The sequence below is a fragment of the Aulonocara stuartgranti genome (genome assembly GCF_965226115.1).
Source record: "Aulonocara stuartgranti genome assembly, chromosome: 16".
Classification (NCBI taxonomy): domain Eukaryota; kingdom Metazoa; phylum Chordata; class Actinopteri; order Cichliformes; family Cichlidae; genus Aulonocara; species Aulonocara stuartgranti.
The window spans coordinates 19,866,668-19,882,083 of NC_138952.1; the positions used below are offsets into that span (position 1 = coordinate 19,866,668).

Here is a 15,416-nt window from a genome sequence, read left to right on the forward strand (position 1 = left end):
AAATGTGTATTTTCTGTATGAGAAATAAATCTACATCAAGTTTTCAGTTATTTATTATGTTAGATTATGTTGCACTTGGATGGTGCATATTTTTAAATGAAGTGCAGTGAACTTATGAACTGATGGGTTGACAATGAGCCTGTGTGGCTATTTATGAGTTCAGCTGAAGGATGGTTGTGTAAACATACAAAACGAATAGGCCCAGGGGCACCTCTTCTGCCTCCGGTCCTCCTGACTGGTTGATCCGGCTGTGGATAACATACCAGTGTAGCTTTCTGTTTCTTTCTGGCTTTTTTTTGAGCTATTAAATCAGTGATTCCAGATTTTAATAGAGACACTGTGGTTGAATAGCCTTGCATCTAGATAATGAATCTGGTAGAGCTGCCACTGGATTTCCCAGGAGCCAGTGAGAGACAGGTGAGAGTTTATGGCTGTGGCTGACATATCTGGCATTGCTCCTGCACATATTAAAGACTTATTCTTAGATTCGTAGTGCCATGTTGCAGCCTTCATTAGCGTGGGCCAAAATAAGGACTCAGTTAACGTCCCTCACATCTTGCTCGAGCTCCGTCTGTGCCGCTGTCTGCCTTCCTTGATTTCACAGACTCATTTGCGCTCACAGTTGTGTAATTTCCTCCCATAATATGCATTTAAATATGCTTCATAATGTCAACACAGAAGCGCAAACACACATGCTAATAAAAGCTTTGCTTGTGAAGACTGACATGCAAACTGTGCGTTACATACTGAAGACTGCTAAGCTTACTGACAGATAGCGTAGCCAGGTTTTCTCACCAAATTAGAGGCTGGGTTGCTTAGCTGGGAGTGAACAAGGAGCCAATCGGATCCTGCCTGGCTAACCTCCGGGAACAAGCCAAGGAAGTGGCTTTGTAGTGAGGCAGGAAGTGAGTCATCGCTGTTGCTAGGCTAAATATAGCTTTAGTGGCACCAGAAGGAGGTGTAATGGGCTCTCCAGACGTCACAATTCTTATCAATGGGAGTTTTGCTGGTGAACGAGGGATGGCTGTGTGCTATGATTGGTAGAAGAGAAAGGCACGCAGAGATCGCGTGCTAAGGAGTGAACGCGATGCCAGTGATGGATCAGTTTGTAAATGAAGCTATACTCACCAGTATCGGAAACCCTGTGCGTGCCTGTCCATCTGTCTTCCAGGAGTCAAGGCCCTGTACTTCGCTCGCTGTCTGTGTATGTGTCCAGTCATCTGAGTGTGAACAGGAGAGAGCTGTCAGGACAAAGCAGGACACTGAGCTGACAGAAGTGTACCGCACAGTCTGTCTGGAGGCTCTTCACAGGCCCAGCTCACTCATTTTGCTTTGCAGACCTGCAGGGAGCCAGCGCCTAAGCTGCATGTTGGGCAGCGTTGCTAACAGATGGGGAAAAGGAGGCAAAAGGAATCCAGACACTCAGTCCCAGACTAGATAGGAGGGAGAGAAGAAAGCAAGGAATAATTTAATTAAAGTGTAATTTAAAAGCTCAGATTTATTTTATTTTATTTTTTTACTCAAAGAGGGATGTCTCATGGGTGTCTGTGCAGATACTGTTCAATACCAGTCAGTGCTACATGATTACATGTAGCAGTATGCGCTCACCGCCCACTGATCCTCTCAAAGATGTCATGATGAGGGAACACATGAGGTATATAGCTTTGCAGATGCAGTTACAGTGTGGGCGATGGGCGGCTGTTATCAAAAATGCAGTTTATCACAGTATTACATGCGCCTACACAGAAGACACACCCATGTGAAGTCCATTTACACTTTATCTTACATTTATGTTTGAAACGAGTGAAGGAGCCTTCTGCCAGTGATAAACGGTGAACGCACACAACTTATATTTTGAAGGCGAGTCAGTTGTGTTGCAAAGATTAAATACTGCATCAGCAAATCCCTTGAAAGAAAAGCAACACCATCAATAAAGCGATGGCCAGGTTTAGCTTCTCGCTCTGCTTCATATACCTCAGCTGTATTTAAAACACATCAGTGGCCCGCAGTGTTGCATGGCTGCCATGTTTCTTCACTACAACATGGCCTGTGTAGTTTATTTTGGGTTAGTCCCGCCTCACCATTTTGATGCTATGAATACTTACTAGAGCATCAAATGTGTACCAATACCCTGGTGAGAAAAGTCCCCTCCACTAAAGCTCAGCTTGCTCTAGTTTGAGCAATATTAGATCAAATTTGCTCTGTCCAGTGGTTTGGGCATTTTTCATAAGACCACAATTTGTGATTAAGTGGCTGTTGAATGATTTATGCAGATGGGAGGGAAGTCAAAGTATTAAGAGAGACAGCAGGACTGTGGTTGTGCTAATATTTTGTAGAGAATGCATGAAAAATATATAAATTCCAGGTTTGTCTTCTAGAAAAGTGCTCAGTTTGTTACATTGTTACTACTACTGGTATTCTGTTACTGGTTTTATTGTTAGCATTAAATGCTTAGAAGAAGACACTTCTTCTGATGATGGACATTTTCCAAAAAACACCACTGATCACTCAGTGCTGATTTATTCACATCACCCTCAACATGGGCATAGTGTTTTATGCAGAGGCCTCTGCTGTTCCTCCTAGCATGCAATCAGAGCCTGAGCAGGCTAGTTGTCAATGCGTCACGTATGCGTTTGTGAGTAACCTTCCTCCTGAATTTTTAAAGTATTTCTTAACTCTTGCATTTTAGCCTTATACGATTTACAGCCTCCCAAGCTTGAGTTCCTCAAGACACTCTAATGGCTTACTTTGGGCTCATTCTGGCCATATTTAAAGGAAATGGGAAGTCTAAGAATAATTGGGTGGAGAACCCCCCAGATACAGCATCCTTTCATGGTCAGTGCGCTCCAGAGTTCAATGTACACAACCCCGCCCTCCAGCACTGGTCTCGTCCAACCAGGAAACAAGGAAATGATATCACTGTCTGCGGCCACTGTCGGGGCAACGGCCGTTATGACGCACGGTTGTGTGCTTCCTGCCCACAGGGAGAGATACAATGGATTCCCAGTTAGGCTGCAAGAAAGCATCAATTACATCAGCATGAATACGGCTTCTTTCTTAGGAAAAGATGCATCACAGCTAAGAGGAGAGAGACAGGGTAATAGGATGGGGATACATATTTAGATCACAAGTTTTGAGTTAAATTCATGCATTTTCCAAGATTGTGTTGTTTTTCTTAACATGTTTAGATTACAAGTGTCTTTTCTATACAGTTTACATGATTTCTGTCAGTGTAACCATGTTTTTTTCTTTTCTATTGTTGCTTCTCACCGACAGAAAGATGAAGTGTATCTGAATTTGGTTCTGGATTACGTGCCTGAGACCGTCTACAGAGTGGCCAGACACTACAGCCGAGCCAAACAGACTCTGCCTATGGTTTATGTGAAGGTAAAAGCTCTGTCTGTTTAACAAGGCTGAAAAACACAGTTTAAAGTGAACTTGACGGACATGTTTCCAATCTCATATTTTTTATTCTTGGAGTCTACTATAGTAACTTTCAAAACAATCCTCATTGGTGGAGCTCCTTGGTTTATCCACTGACTGAAACAGTTCGCTTTAGCAAGCCTTCCTTTAATCCTGCTTACTTCTGATTGGTATCTCTTTGTAAACAGAAGGTTAAAACGGAGCATGGGCGGATGTACTATGAGATGACCATGTAACAATTCTGAAATACATAATAGTTAATCGAATATCTCTGGTAATTCTTACCGGTAGTTACAGCAACTTAGTTAAATCTGAGTTAGTCTGGTGAAAGCTGCAAGTATAAAGACTGTAGATATATCAGTAAAATGGGGTGCGGGCTTTTTGTGTGTGAATCAGTCGTGATAAATTTGGGCTTGGAGAATTGTTATACTTTTAATATGAGACAAGCTGCTTGTAGGTCCACTTTAACCACACTACCCCACTATGTGTCCTTTATCTTCACATTTCTTAAAGTACGTATTTTTCTTTTTTTTACAGAAAGAATATTATCAAATCAAAAAATTTTTATTAAACAGCTGTGTTGGTATAAAATGTGGCTTAACTCTTCTAGTTGATTATGGGGCTCAGTTTTCATCCAGCATCATAAGATCCAGATTTCACTGAGCTGTGTTATCAGCTTGTTTTTGATAAAAGCTAATTTATCATATTTTGAGAGCTTCACTGCTAAACACTAAATATAAACAGCTCAACAAATGAAAATTTTTGTCCTTGCATATCCCATCTATTTTTGCCCGTAGACGACTTTTACTAACTTTTTAACGTTGTGTTTTGTACAGATCTTAGATTTAGCTAAAAATCATAAAAAATCTCAGAAACAATCTCTGTCTTCAGATTTCTTTTACACAATGTGAAACTTTACTGCTTTGTTGGTTTGCATCGTGTGTGCACACATGAGATGCTACTTTTTAGGACTTACTTAGATGACAGATGTGCGAAACAAATTGGGAATAATTAGCAGAGGCACAAAAAAACCTCCATCTGAAGGACTTTTCTGTATCAATGAAGCAATTAAAAATAAAGCACACCTACTGTTTACTACACCTGCTGTTCCACTGAGCAAATTCTCTGCTCAGTTCTCTTTGAAAGTAAATCCACCATTGTAATATTAATTAGGATTAAACAACTAGTTCACTGTGTTAACAAGTAAAACATTTTTTGATCTTATTTGTAAGAATAGATTGACCTGAGGCGGCAAATTTGAAACAAGAAATGAGTTTGGATTTAAAAATTTGCTTTCATTTTAAAACGTGTGTGTCTATAAAAACACTTCATATACTTAATTTTATCTCTACAAAAGCTGAGTGACAATGTTTAGGAGTTAAAAGAAACAGTGTGTGAAACTGGAGTCTAAACATTTGCTGTAAAACTCATTCTCTGGAGCTGAAATACAGCCCAGAGTTTCTATATTTTAGTGCTGTAATGGAAGTTTGCTGTTTCTCTAACCTCTGTGTGTGTATTTGTGTGTGTGTTTTCCTGTGTAGTTGTATATGTACCAGCTCTTCAGGAGCCTGGCCTACATTCACTCGTTTGGTATCTGCCATCGGGACATCAAACCCCAGAATCTGCTGCTGGATCCAGAGACGGCTGTTCTCAAGCTCTGTGACTTTGGCAGGTGAGGGACAGTCATGTTTTACACTGATCTGAGTTTTTTCTTTTCTTGGCATTTACAAAAGATGTTCACATTGGTACCGCTGTGATGTCCGATAACATAAAAAGTGAGCGCCAGCAACCAGTTAGCTTGGCTTAGCATGGACAGTGGAAATAAAGGAATGGGTCTTCTGGATCTGTGTGAAGGTTTCAGAAGGCTTCTAAGTAACATTGCTGCTCATCCTCAGTATTTAGCAGTGTCCTGAAGACAGCAAATCACACACTGTAACTATGCACAACCAAGAAAAAGGCCCTGTAACACTGCTGTACATCATTCTTACACCAGATCATGTTGGAATTAAGCAAACGAGACTGACCCCTGTTTACATCTCTTCTCATATGACTTTATATTTATGAGCATGAGAATGAAATCAGTCTCCAGCTCTAAACAGACCTAGTCAGTCTGTTTCCCCAAATGTTACTCTCTTCCTTTTGAAGAGTTTCACCCTTAAGCTGATGCACACTGTGTGGCTGCCTGGTTGAACTGAGAAAATAGGTGAGGCCATAGTTAAAGTCATGTGGTGCCATGAGTCTAGGTTTACTCTGTTCCTGGGAGATGAGCACACTGTACCCTGAAGAGAGGTAGATAAAAGTGATGCAGCCACCATCATTGTCATCATACCTGTACCTGCCCTACAAGCCTGTGGAAGCAGTGTTATGATCTGGGGTTGCTTCAGTGTCTCAGGTCTAGGTTCAGCAACATTATCTGCCCAAACATGAGGACAGCGGCTACCTGAACGTGCCGAATAATCAGGTTTTTTCCTTGTTCAATGGAACGGGCACATTCCAAGATGACAATGTCAGGATTCACTGGGTTTAAATTGTGAAAAGAGTAGTTGAGAGAGCACGAGACATCATTTTCACACAGAGTCCAGACTGTATCTCCACTGAGAAGCTTTGGGATGTGCTGTAGAAGACTTTCAACCAACTGTCCAATTTGTTCAGTTTGTTAGTGGAAAAACGTGAACCACCTCTGGAGTGAAAATGTCGTAATAAATGTTGCTTAAACGTATCAAAACAATGCCATGGAGAATGCAACGCCTAAATCCAGCAACATAATAATGTGGGAGCTGTTTTCAGGCGCATTATACAGGCTCTAGAAAGTGTGCAAAAGTCAAACTGAGACCAGCGTGCGTTGTCGAAAACAGATGATTTATTTACTTTTCATTCGTTAGCATAAATGCTGATTATATTTGTAGCAGAAATGTAGAAATCTTCCTTTTAGCTGTGTGTTTGATTGGATATGAAGTCCACTGAGGTTTTATCACACGTGTAAATCCTCAGTACTGGGTGTTTCTTCAGGTTCATTTTTTCCCTTTTTTTTGAAGTATGCAGATGGTGGTGATGATGATTATTTGCTATGATTTTGTGTGCAGCGCTAAGCAGCTGGTCCGTGGAGAGCCTAACGTGTCCTACATCTGCTCTCGCTACTATCGAGCCCCTGAGCTGATCTTTGGTGCCACTGACTACACTTCCAGCATAGGTAGGCTAACTCGAGCAACAACTCTCGCTGCCTGACACATGCACATTCATCAGGAAATTATGAGATCGTGTGTTACTTATGATAAATGGACTGGTTCTTATATAGTGCTTTTCTACTCTGGTTCAGCACTCAAAGGAGTTTATAAGCTTTACAGCAAGTCGTCATTGCTCCTCTTCTGCTTTTACAATCGGACTCCTGCCTTGTCCTTTAGATGTGTGGTCAGCCGGCTGTGTACTGGCAGAGCTGCTCCTGGGACAGCCGATCTTCCCTGGTGACAGCGGAGTGGACCAGTTGGTGGAAATCATCAAGGTAATGACCGTACTAACCGAGAGTATTCCAATATTCCCAAACAAATACAGCTTCAAGTTGGATGTAATATTACTCGGGCTAATGGTTCCACCCGTGTGTTTCAGGTTCTCGGCACCCCGACCCGAGAGCAGATCCGTGAGATGAACCCCAACTACACTGAATTCAAATTCCCCCAGATCAAGGCACATCCATGGACTAAGGTGAGTCAACAGGTACAGGAGCCCTTTTACTTCTTTAAGATCCACCGCAAAAGCATTCTGCCATTCCTGTTTTGCCTGCATGCTTCGCAACCATCCAACATCATCATCTTCATCTAACAGACCTGCATGTGAAATAGTTAATGCCATAAATGCACAGAGTTCTAAAAAATAAAAGATGCAAAGAATTTGCATTTACTGAAAATTTACTGAACTCAGCTCACACTTATCTCCCTCAGATCGAGATTATGGAATCAGCAGCACTCGTGCTCAGAGCAGATGTGCTGACTGGTAGCTAGCAGCAATGTGCGGATGTGCAAATCAAATATTGAGCACCAGGCAACGAATCTGAGGCGCCGTGTACTTTTTTGCATCAACTGTTTCAAACTCGGGGGGGGGGGGGGGGCGATGGATGAAGGCCTTGAAATCCTTCTCAGTGTTCCCGAACGTGCCATGCAGTTGTGTGATTTCTTGGTGTTGATGCTGCCAAAGATGCTTTTGTTTAAATGTTTAGTGAGAGTCTTGACCAAATCACATCAGCCAGACAACTGGCATCCTTAACTGAGAGTAAGGGTTTTTTTATTTCTCCAATTTTGAATAAGTCAGTCCTGAATTTTATATTAAATTTATACAGTGGGGCAAAAAAGTATTTAGTCAGCCACCGATTGTGCAAGTTCCCCCACCTAAAATGATGACAGAGGTCAGTAATTTGCACCAGAGGTACACTTCAACTGTGAGAGACAGAATGTGAAAAAAAAATCCATGAATCCACATGGTAGGATTTGTAAAGAATTTATTCGTAAATCAGGGTGGAAAATAAGTATTTGGTCAACAACAAAAATACAACTCAATACTTTGTAACATAACCTTTGTTGGCAATAACAGAGGTCAAACGTTTACTATAGGTCTTTACCAGGTTTGCACACACAGTAGCTGGTATTTTGGCCCATTCCTCCATGCAGATCTTCTCGAGAGCAGTGATGTTTCGGGGCTGTCGCCGAGCAACACGGACTTTCAACTCCCGCCACAGATTTTCTATGGGGTTGAGGTCTGGAGACTGGCTAGGCCACTCCAGGACTTTCAAATGCTTCTTACGGAGCCACTCCTTTGTTGCCCGGGCGGTGTGTTTTGGATCATTGTCATGTTGGAAGACCCAGCCTTGTTTCATCTTCAAAGTTCTCACTGATGGAAGGAGGTTTTGGCTCAAAATCTCACGATACATGGCCCCATTCATTCTGTCCTTAACACGGATCAGTCGTCCTGTCCCCTTGGCAGAAAAACAGCCCCATAGCATGATGTTTCCACCCCCATGCTTCACAGTAGGTATGGTGTTCTTGGGATGCAACTCAGTATTCTTCTTCCTCCAAACACGACGAGTTGAGTTTATACCAAAAAGTTCTACTTTGGTTTCATCTGACCACATGACATTCTCCCAATCCTCTGCTGTGTCATCCATGTGCTCTCTGGCAAACTTCAGACGGGCCTGGACATGCGCTGGCTTCAGCAGCGGAACACGTCTGGCACTGCGGGATTTGATTCCCTGCCGTTGTAGTGTGTTACTGATGGTGACCTTTGTTACTTTGGTCCCAGCTCTCTGCAGGTCATTCACCAGGTCCCCCCGTGTGGTTCTGGGATCTTTGCTCACCGTTCTCATGATCATTTTGACCCCACGGGATGAGATCTTGCGTGGAGCCCCAGATCGAGGGAGATTATCAGTGGTCTTGTATGTCTTCCATTTTCTGATGATTGCTCCCACAGTTGATTTTTTCACACCAAGCTGCTTGCCTATTGTAGATTCACTCTTCCCAGTCTGGTGCAGGTCTACAATACTTTTCCTGGTGTCCTTCGAAAGCTCTTTGGTCTTGGCCATGGCGGAGTTTGGAGTCTGACTGTTTGAGGCTGTGGACAGGTGTCTTTTATACAGATGATGAGTTCAAACAGGTGCCATTCATACAGGTAACGAGTGGGGGACAGAAAAGCTTCTTACAGAAGACGTTACAGGTCTGTGAGAGCCAGAGATTTTCCTTGTTTGAGGTGACCAAATACTTATTTTCCACCCTGATTTACAAATAAATTCTTTACAAATCCTACCATGTGGATTCATGGATTTTTTTTTCACATTCTGTCTCTCACAGTTGAAGTGTACCTCTGGTGCAAATTACTGACCTCTGTCATCATTTTAGGTGGGGGAACTTGCACAATCGGTGGCTGACTAAATACTTTTTTGCCCCACTGTAAGTCACTGTAGGTGCACCCATCAGTTTCTATATTTTATTGGTTTTTAAGTTTTTTCAGTCCCAATAATTATTTGAACAAAGAAAAAAATATCAGACTTTATAAGAGCAAGAAGGGAGAAGGATGCAACACCATCGCTGGTAGAACTCTACATTTTAAACACTTGTTACCGGATCTGACTGGTGATTCAGAACATGCCGTTTTAAAGTAGCAGTTAACCCTGAAATGAAAGTTGACTTACCCGATGCTTCAAAACAACTGAAGCATTTAACCACGACTTCCGAGTTGCAAGACTTGCTTCAGGGAGGAGTTTGATAATGACGCACTGGTTCATCGAGCTGAAAACAACCACTTTCTTTGTTCTTGACCACCTGTAGCACAATGTCTGGGCCTATTATCAGCAGCATCAGAGCTTTGGCACAGGCTCAAAGCAAATATAAGATCTGCCTGATGTTTTAGAGTGGACTGATGTTAAACCTGTGCTATCCTGCTTCAGTCAGTTACTTCATCAACTGCCACCCTACCTCCCAACATCACGATGTTGCCTCGTTGCTTGTTTTAACTCATCTTGAGAACTAAACAGGTTTTAAAATCTAAAGGACAGTCTCTCTTTCTTAGCTAAGCACAGCTCTTCTATTTGAAAAAGCAATTAGCCAATCAGGAGGGAGCAGGGCTATCAGGCCCTCCTGTTCACCTCCGACGTGCCTCGCTGTGGTCGCTCTCTGCAGCTGCATTTCATTTGCTACTCACTGCTACAGCAGTCATATGCTTCCACTGATTCATTCATAGCACGCCATAAAAAATGCATTGGTCAAAGTGCATTAGCTTTCATAGGATATTAGTAAAGATTCATTTTTCATCCAGTCATATGCTCTGTGTGTGTGTGTGTGTGTGTGTGTGTGTGTTGTATATGCGTTTGTGCTAAAAATACTGAAATGTCTCTTTTCTTTGGAAACTCGTGATGTTCTCATTGTTGATTCGAATTGACGTTCAGGTGTTCCGACCACGTACGCCTCCGGAGGCCATCGCCTTGTGCTCCCGCCTGCTGGAGTACACGCCCACGGCCCGCCTAACACCCCTAGAGGCATGCGCACACTCATTCTTTGACGAGCTGCGCGACCCCAGCATCAAACTGCCCAACGGGCGAGAGAAGCCCTCGCTCTTCAACTTCACTACCCAGGGTAGGCGCACTCACAAAGCATTCCTCGGAAGAGAAACCATTCATTTAAAAAAATAACACCTCTCCCAAAGTCCCATTTGCATTGTAAATACGGTTTAAACACGAATATTAAAATAACAAATTCAGGGGGATCCAAAGCCCTGAGGGTTTAAAGTTTTTCTGTTTTGAATAATTCACTTTACTTTATTTAGATACTCCAATCTAACAGATTTTTTAGAAGAATATAAAGTACATTTAAATTTTTTTTTTTTTTCTGGGACATATCGGTTATCTCGTATTCACAGTAGCATTTATCCGTAAGGAAATCTAAGCACATCTTAAAACGCCACTTTTATGTTATCGCTGGTCTGCAGGTAACTTTGTAACAGCATAATGTGGTAATGCATTGTGTGTTCTTCTTCTTTTAGAACTATCTAGTAATCCTTCTTTGGCCTCCATACTCATCCCTGCCCACGCCCGCAGCCAGGCTGCCGCCTCTACCCCAACCAATGCATCTGCCACCACAGGTTAGAGCCACGCTACCTCCGTCAGACCCTTGTTTTATGTGGTTAGCTGCTCTATATTTATTACTTTGAAGTACTGGTTGTGGCTTTGTTTTTCAAATTAGCAGTAAGCAATTTCATCCCCTAAAGGTCAGCCTCTTTAGTTCAATTTAAGTTCAATTTAACTTAAGCCAGAAGTTGTTTTGCACTCATGTCTCCGAGCACTAAACGCTGCAAACAACAACACATGCTGTTTTCGTCGAAGGGTTGACTTTACTTAACATGCCACGTGAGTTTGGCAGTATCTTAGGTGTTTTCAGCTGTGAGTTTGGCTTTTAATTATTAATAAAACAAGATAATTGTTTTTGTTTTTTTTAAATTGTGACACCCTTGCTTTGTTTTTTGCTATAAATTCTTCGCACTGTGCTCTATTACAGCAGCGGCTTTTGCCCGACACCATAGGCCCAAACTCACTCCCAGTCATGTGACATGCTTAGCTTACTTCACATTCATTAATTATTGCGTTTCCACTTCAAAGAACTGCTAAAAAAAGTTTAGTGTTTTTTCCCATCAATCCATGGGGTTTCTAATTGTTTTTAAATTGTGTGTTTTTCCAGAATTTAAAATTCCTTTCTTCTCATGTATGCTTATGTTTAACCTGCGTAGCATTATCGATTCACATTTGCTGCTTATATTGTTCAGTGTGGTTTGTATACACAGATTTGTATCCTTCGCTCTCATTGTGTCTCTGTAACTCTTTTTCTACCTTTATCTCTAAACCAGCTGTTCAACTGAGCACTTCCTCTTCCTGTTCATAGATGGCAGCAGCACAGAGCGAGGTCCCACCACCACCACCGCCTCTGCCTCAGCTTCCAACTCCACCTCCTGAGCCCACAGAGCACCTGCCCCGCCCCGGTCTCAGCCCCAGCCCTCAGCCTCTCCATTGCCCTGGCCAGGGGGTGAGCTCTGCTCAGCTCAGCTCTGCCCTGCTCCTCTTCCCCGGCAGCAGCGGAGCGATGCTGAAGCAGGCCGGGTTCGACAGCTAACTGACCACAAACCTAGCATCCCCAGTCTGCCTCTCTTATCCCCAAACCCGGCCTCAACATAAAGCTGTTTGAACTCTTCTCCATCCTCCGTCAAAGATGCCTCTCCGTGCCCTCTCGACAGGGAAGTGAAGCGCAGGGCCGAAGATGTTATCGACTGTACTGTTGATTTAAAAAGTACACTGTACACGTATACACAATGCTAGCCTGCTAAGAGGACAATCTGTAGAAAAGTCCTGAGCTCTCCCCCTTTTTTGCCCTTTCTCTATCTGGCCTCCCTCTCCATTGTTCCATTTTTCTGCATCCTTTGACCTCTGACCCCTCCGTCCCCTGGCCAACCCCTCCTCCTCGAAAAAAACAAAAACGAGCCCCGCCCCCCTTTTGGTTCTTTCTGTAGTGCATGGCCTGAGTATGGTAGGATCACCTGGGGGCCACCAAGCCCTCTCACATCCACTTCCGCAGACAAGGCATGAGGCTCACGCACGCGTATACACACACACAGACACACACCTACACCCTCAAACACACACATCCTCACACACATGGATGCATGATGATCCTGGTGTATGTGGGAAGAAACAGCCCTCTTTGGGAGGACATGTTTGGACAGTGTTGTTTTTTTGTTTTTTTTCTTTGCCCGGGGTTATTTTTAAAAATGGTTGGCGATCTGTTTTATTCAACTTTGTTTTTAATTATTTTCTTTTTTGTTGTTTTTTTTTTGTACTCCTGGGCAGACGTCTTTTGGATTGCCACGTGTGATGGATGTGACATGTATCTGGTCCTGTGTGCTTGTATAATATATACATACAATACAAAACAGACATGCATACACACACAGTTTATATATTACTTTTCCTTATGTATAAAAAGTATATATAGATATATGTATATTAACTACAATGGTTCAGAAATCATTTATGGTGAGCTCATATCTGGCAGAGCAGTGGCAATATTTGCCGCTGCCTAAAGACAATAGATTTAGATAAGGTGGTGTTTTGTTATTATTTTATTTCTGTTTTTGTTGTTGTTCTCTTCTTTGCTGGAGTGTGGTTAGATTCCAGCAGCCACTTCCCTGTGTCGTCTGTATTAAGGCTGTAGATGGATTTAGGGCATCGCTCTATTCCCCGTCTTTGTACTGGCTCTGTCTGTAACAGTGTTTCTGTGACAGTGCAGCGTCTAGACAAACGTGTCCCCCACCCTTTTCCCTCTCTCCCTCTCTCTTTCTCTCGCCATTTCTGTGAAGAATTCGAGGTTGGTTTTCACGCTCGACTCTCGGCCCGCGGTCTTCGGCGCACCACCGGCTGCCTCGTGCGCTGCGACCACCGACCGGAGCGCCCCTTTCTTTTTGTCCCCCTCCACCCCCGCAGCACATAGAGCCACTCGGTACAGTCTGACGAATCGTCTTATTTACGGAGAATACTCACTACATTTAAACAAAAAAATTAAAAAGATAAAACCAACAAAAAAAAAAATTCAGAAAACAAAAAAAAATCACACACACACACAAGAAAGAAAAACTGAATTTGTACATACAGTATAAATGCTCCTCACCAAAATTCTGACTTGTATGACTTGTATGTTGTTTTTTTTTTTATGTTGTTATGTTGATTTTTTTTTCTTCCATGTTGTGTTCAAGGTATGTATATATGCAGACCCATGTACTGTTTATGAGCAAAAACAAAGATGACAAAGGGTGAGGGAACGGATGAAAAAGATTCAAAAACAAACAAAAAAATGAAACAAAAAACAAAAAAAAACAGAATCAGGGCAAAACTGATGTTGTGTATGGATATTGTAGATGACGACAACGATGATCAGCTTTATCCAGCCATATGTTCAATCTTACCTGTACAGTACAGTAGATTACAGCTGTATTATTGTAACAAGAACTAGTCATGTATAGTGTAACTATAGTTTGGAGTGCCTTTGCTTTCATACACCTTCGCCTTGTTTCCACCCTCACCCAGCCCACGCCATCAACCCCCCACCCCCACTGTCACCGCCCCCCTCTGATATTGTGACTCTCCCTTTTGGTGCTGTTGAATGTCCTGCTGTCCGCGTGCTCACTCACGCGCCCCCTCTTCCACCCGATGCACATCCTCTCCCTCCTGCTCTTTTCATTGCACACTAAATGTAATATACAGACATTGTTAATTGTAAGGATATTTTTTTCTTTAACTGAAGATATAGTAGACAGGTGTTTATTTTAATAGATGTTTTATCTTGGGGGCACACACACACACACACACACACACATACACGTGTACTGCAGTCCTGGCACAGATTTGGGGTATGAAGTGGGTGGGTGGTGTGCTGTGGACGGCAGCAGGGTTTTAAACAAAAAAAAAAAATCAAACAAAAAAAAAAGGCCTCATATATTCGATACAGTGCAGTTTCTGTATTACTCGCAGTGTTGGTTCTGTTACCAAAGCCAAACCATCATGTTGTGATGAGCCATCCTCAGAGGCAATAACTCTTCTTCTTCTCTTCTCTTTGGATGTTTCGTTGTTTCTCCTCCTGCTCTTGAGTATTCAGGGGGGTGAAATTCAGTAGCACCTAAGGGGTCAAGTCATGTAGCCTTTCTCCTGTCTCTCCCGCTTGCTGTAATTTTGCATTCATGAACGTGTTGCTACCCTCCACCAGAAGGTTGGACCACTTCACCCCTGCCCTCTTACTCCAGTTCAATTAAAGCACCACAATGGCTACCAAAAAAAGAATAAAAGTGTATAAGCTAGTATAATATCTTATACTGACATATACACTAGTGTCATGCTGACTGGGTTAAACTGGGGTAATAGAAAAGAAGAATCTTAAGAAAATACTACAAAAACATCCTGTATAACAGTACTACTACTTGAATGCCTCTGTTTGTGACTGAAATTTCGATTTCTTTTTTTGTTTGTTTGTTTTTGTTTGTTTGTTTTTTCCTTTTGTTCTGTGAAGGTATGCTAAATGTGCGCCTCTGTAAATATTCCCTCTGCGTGCTCCGAGGAATAGTTCCCTGGTACTGTAATTTGCATTAAATAAAGAGTAGGATAGCCTGGAAATGATCATGAAATTTGTCTGTTTGAGATTCTTTTACTGTGTTTGTTCCCGTCACTTTGTAGACATCGGATCGATTTTGTTAAAGAAAATTCAAACCAAAGTAGTACTAATCATTAATGCAAATATGTATTCGGCTGATCACATGGCTCTAGCTCAGTGCATTTAGGTGTGTAGACATGGTCGAGAGACCTGATGAACTTCAAACAGAGCATCAGAATGGGGCAAAATGGGGACTCTGAATGTGGTGTGGTTGTTGGTGCCAGACTGGATTATCTGACTATTACAGAAACTGATTTCTACCACCCAACCATC

General features: G+C 42.4%; 2 protein-coding genes across 4 annotated transcripts in view; one reads left to right on the plus strand and one right to left on the minus strand.

Moving 5' to 3' along the window:
- The window catches only part of gsk3ba (glycogen synthase kinase 3 beta-a), a 36,918-nt gene extending 21,801 nt beyond the window's left edge, over positions 1 to 15,117 (plus strand). The window contains exons 4-11 of one of the 3 annotated variants that reach the window (XM_082509295.1): positions 3,277 to 3,387; positions 4,965 to 5,095; positions 6,507 to 6,613; positions 6,825 to 6,922; positions 7,027 to 7,134; positions 10,349 to 10,535; positions 10,942 to 11,040; positions 11,800 to 11,911. In XM_082509295.1, coding sequence (XP_082365421.1) covers positions 3,277 to 3,387; positions 4,965 to 5,095; positions 6,507 to 6,613; positions 6,825 to 6,922; positions 7,027 to 7,134; positions 10,349 to 10,535; positions 10,942 to 11,040; positions 11,800 to 11,834 — 876 coding nt within the window. In that variant the 3' untranslated portion in view covers positions 11,835 to 11,911. Of the gene's footprint in view, positions 1 to 3,276; positions 3,388 to 4,964; positions 5,096 to 6,506; positions 6,614 to 6,824; positions 6,923 to 7,026; positions 7,135 to 10,348; positions 10,536 to 10,941; positions 11,041 to 11,799 lie in introns of all 3 variants that reach the window. The other 2 variants (XM_082509293.1, XM_082509294.1) reach the window with 2 other exon arrangements.
- nr1i2 (nuclear receptor subfamily 1, group I, member 2) overlaps positions 1 to 15,416 on the minus strand; it is a 110,026-nt gene that overhangs the window by 81,394 nt on the left and 13,216 nt on the right. The gene's annotated exons all lie outside the window — the stretch shown is intronic.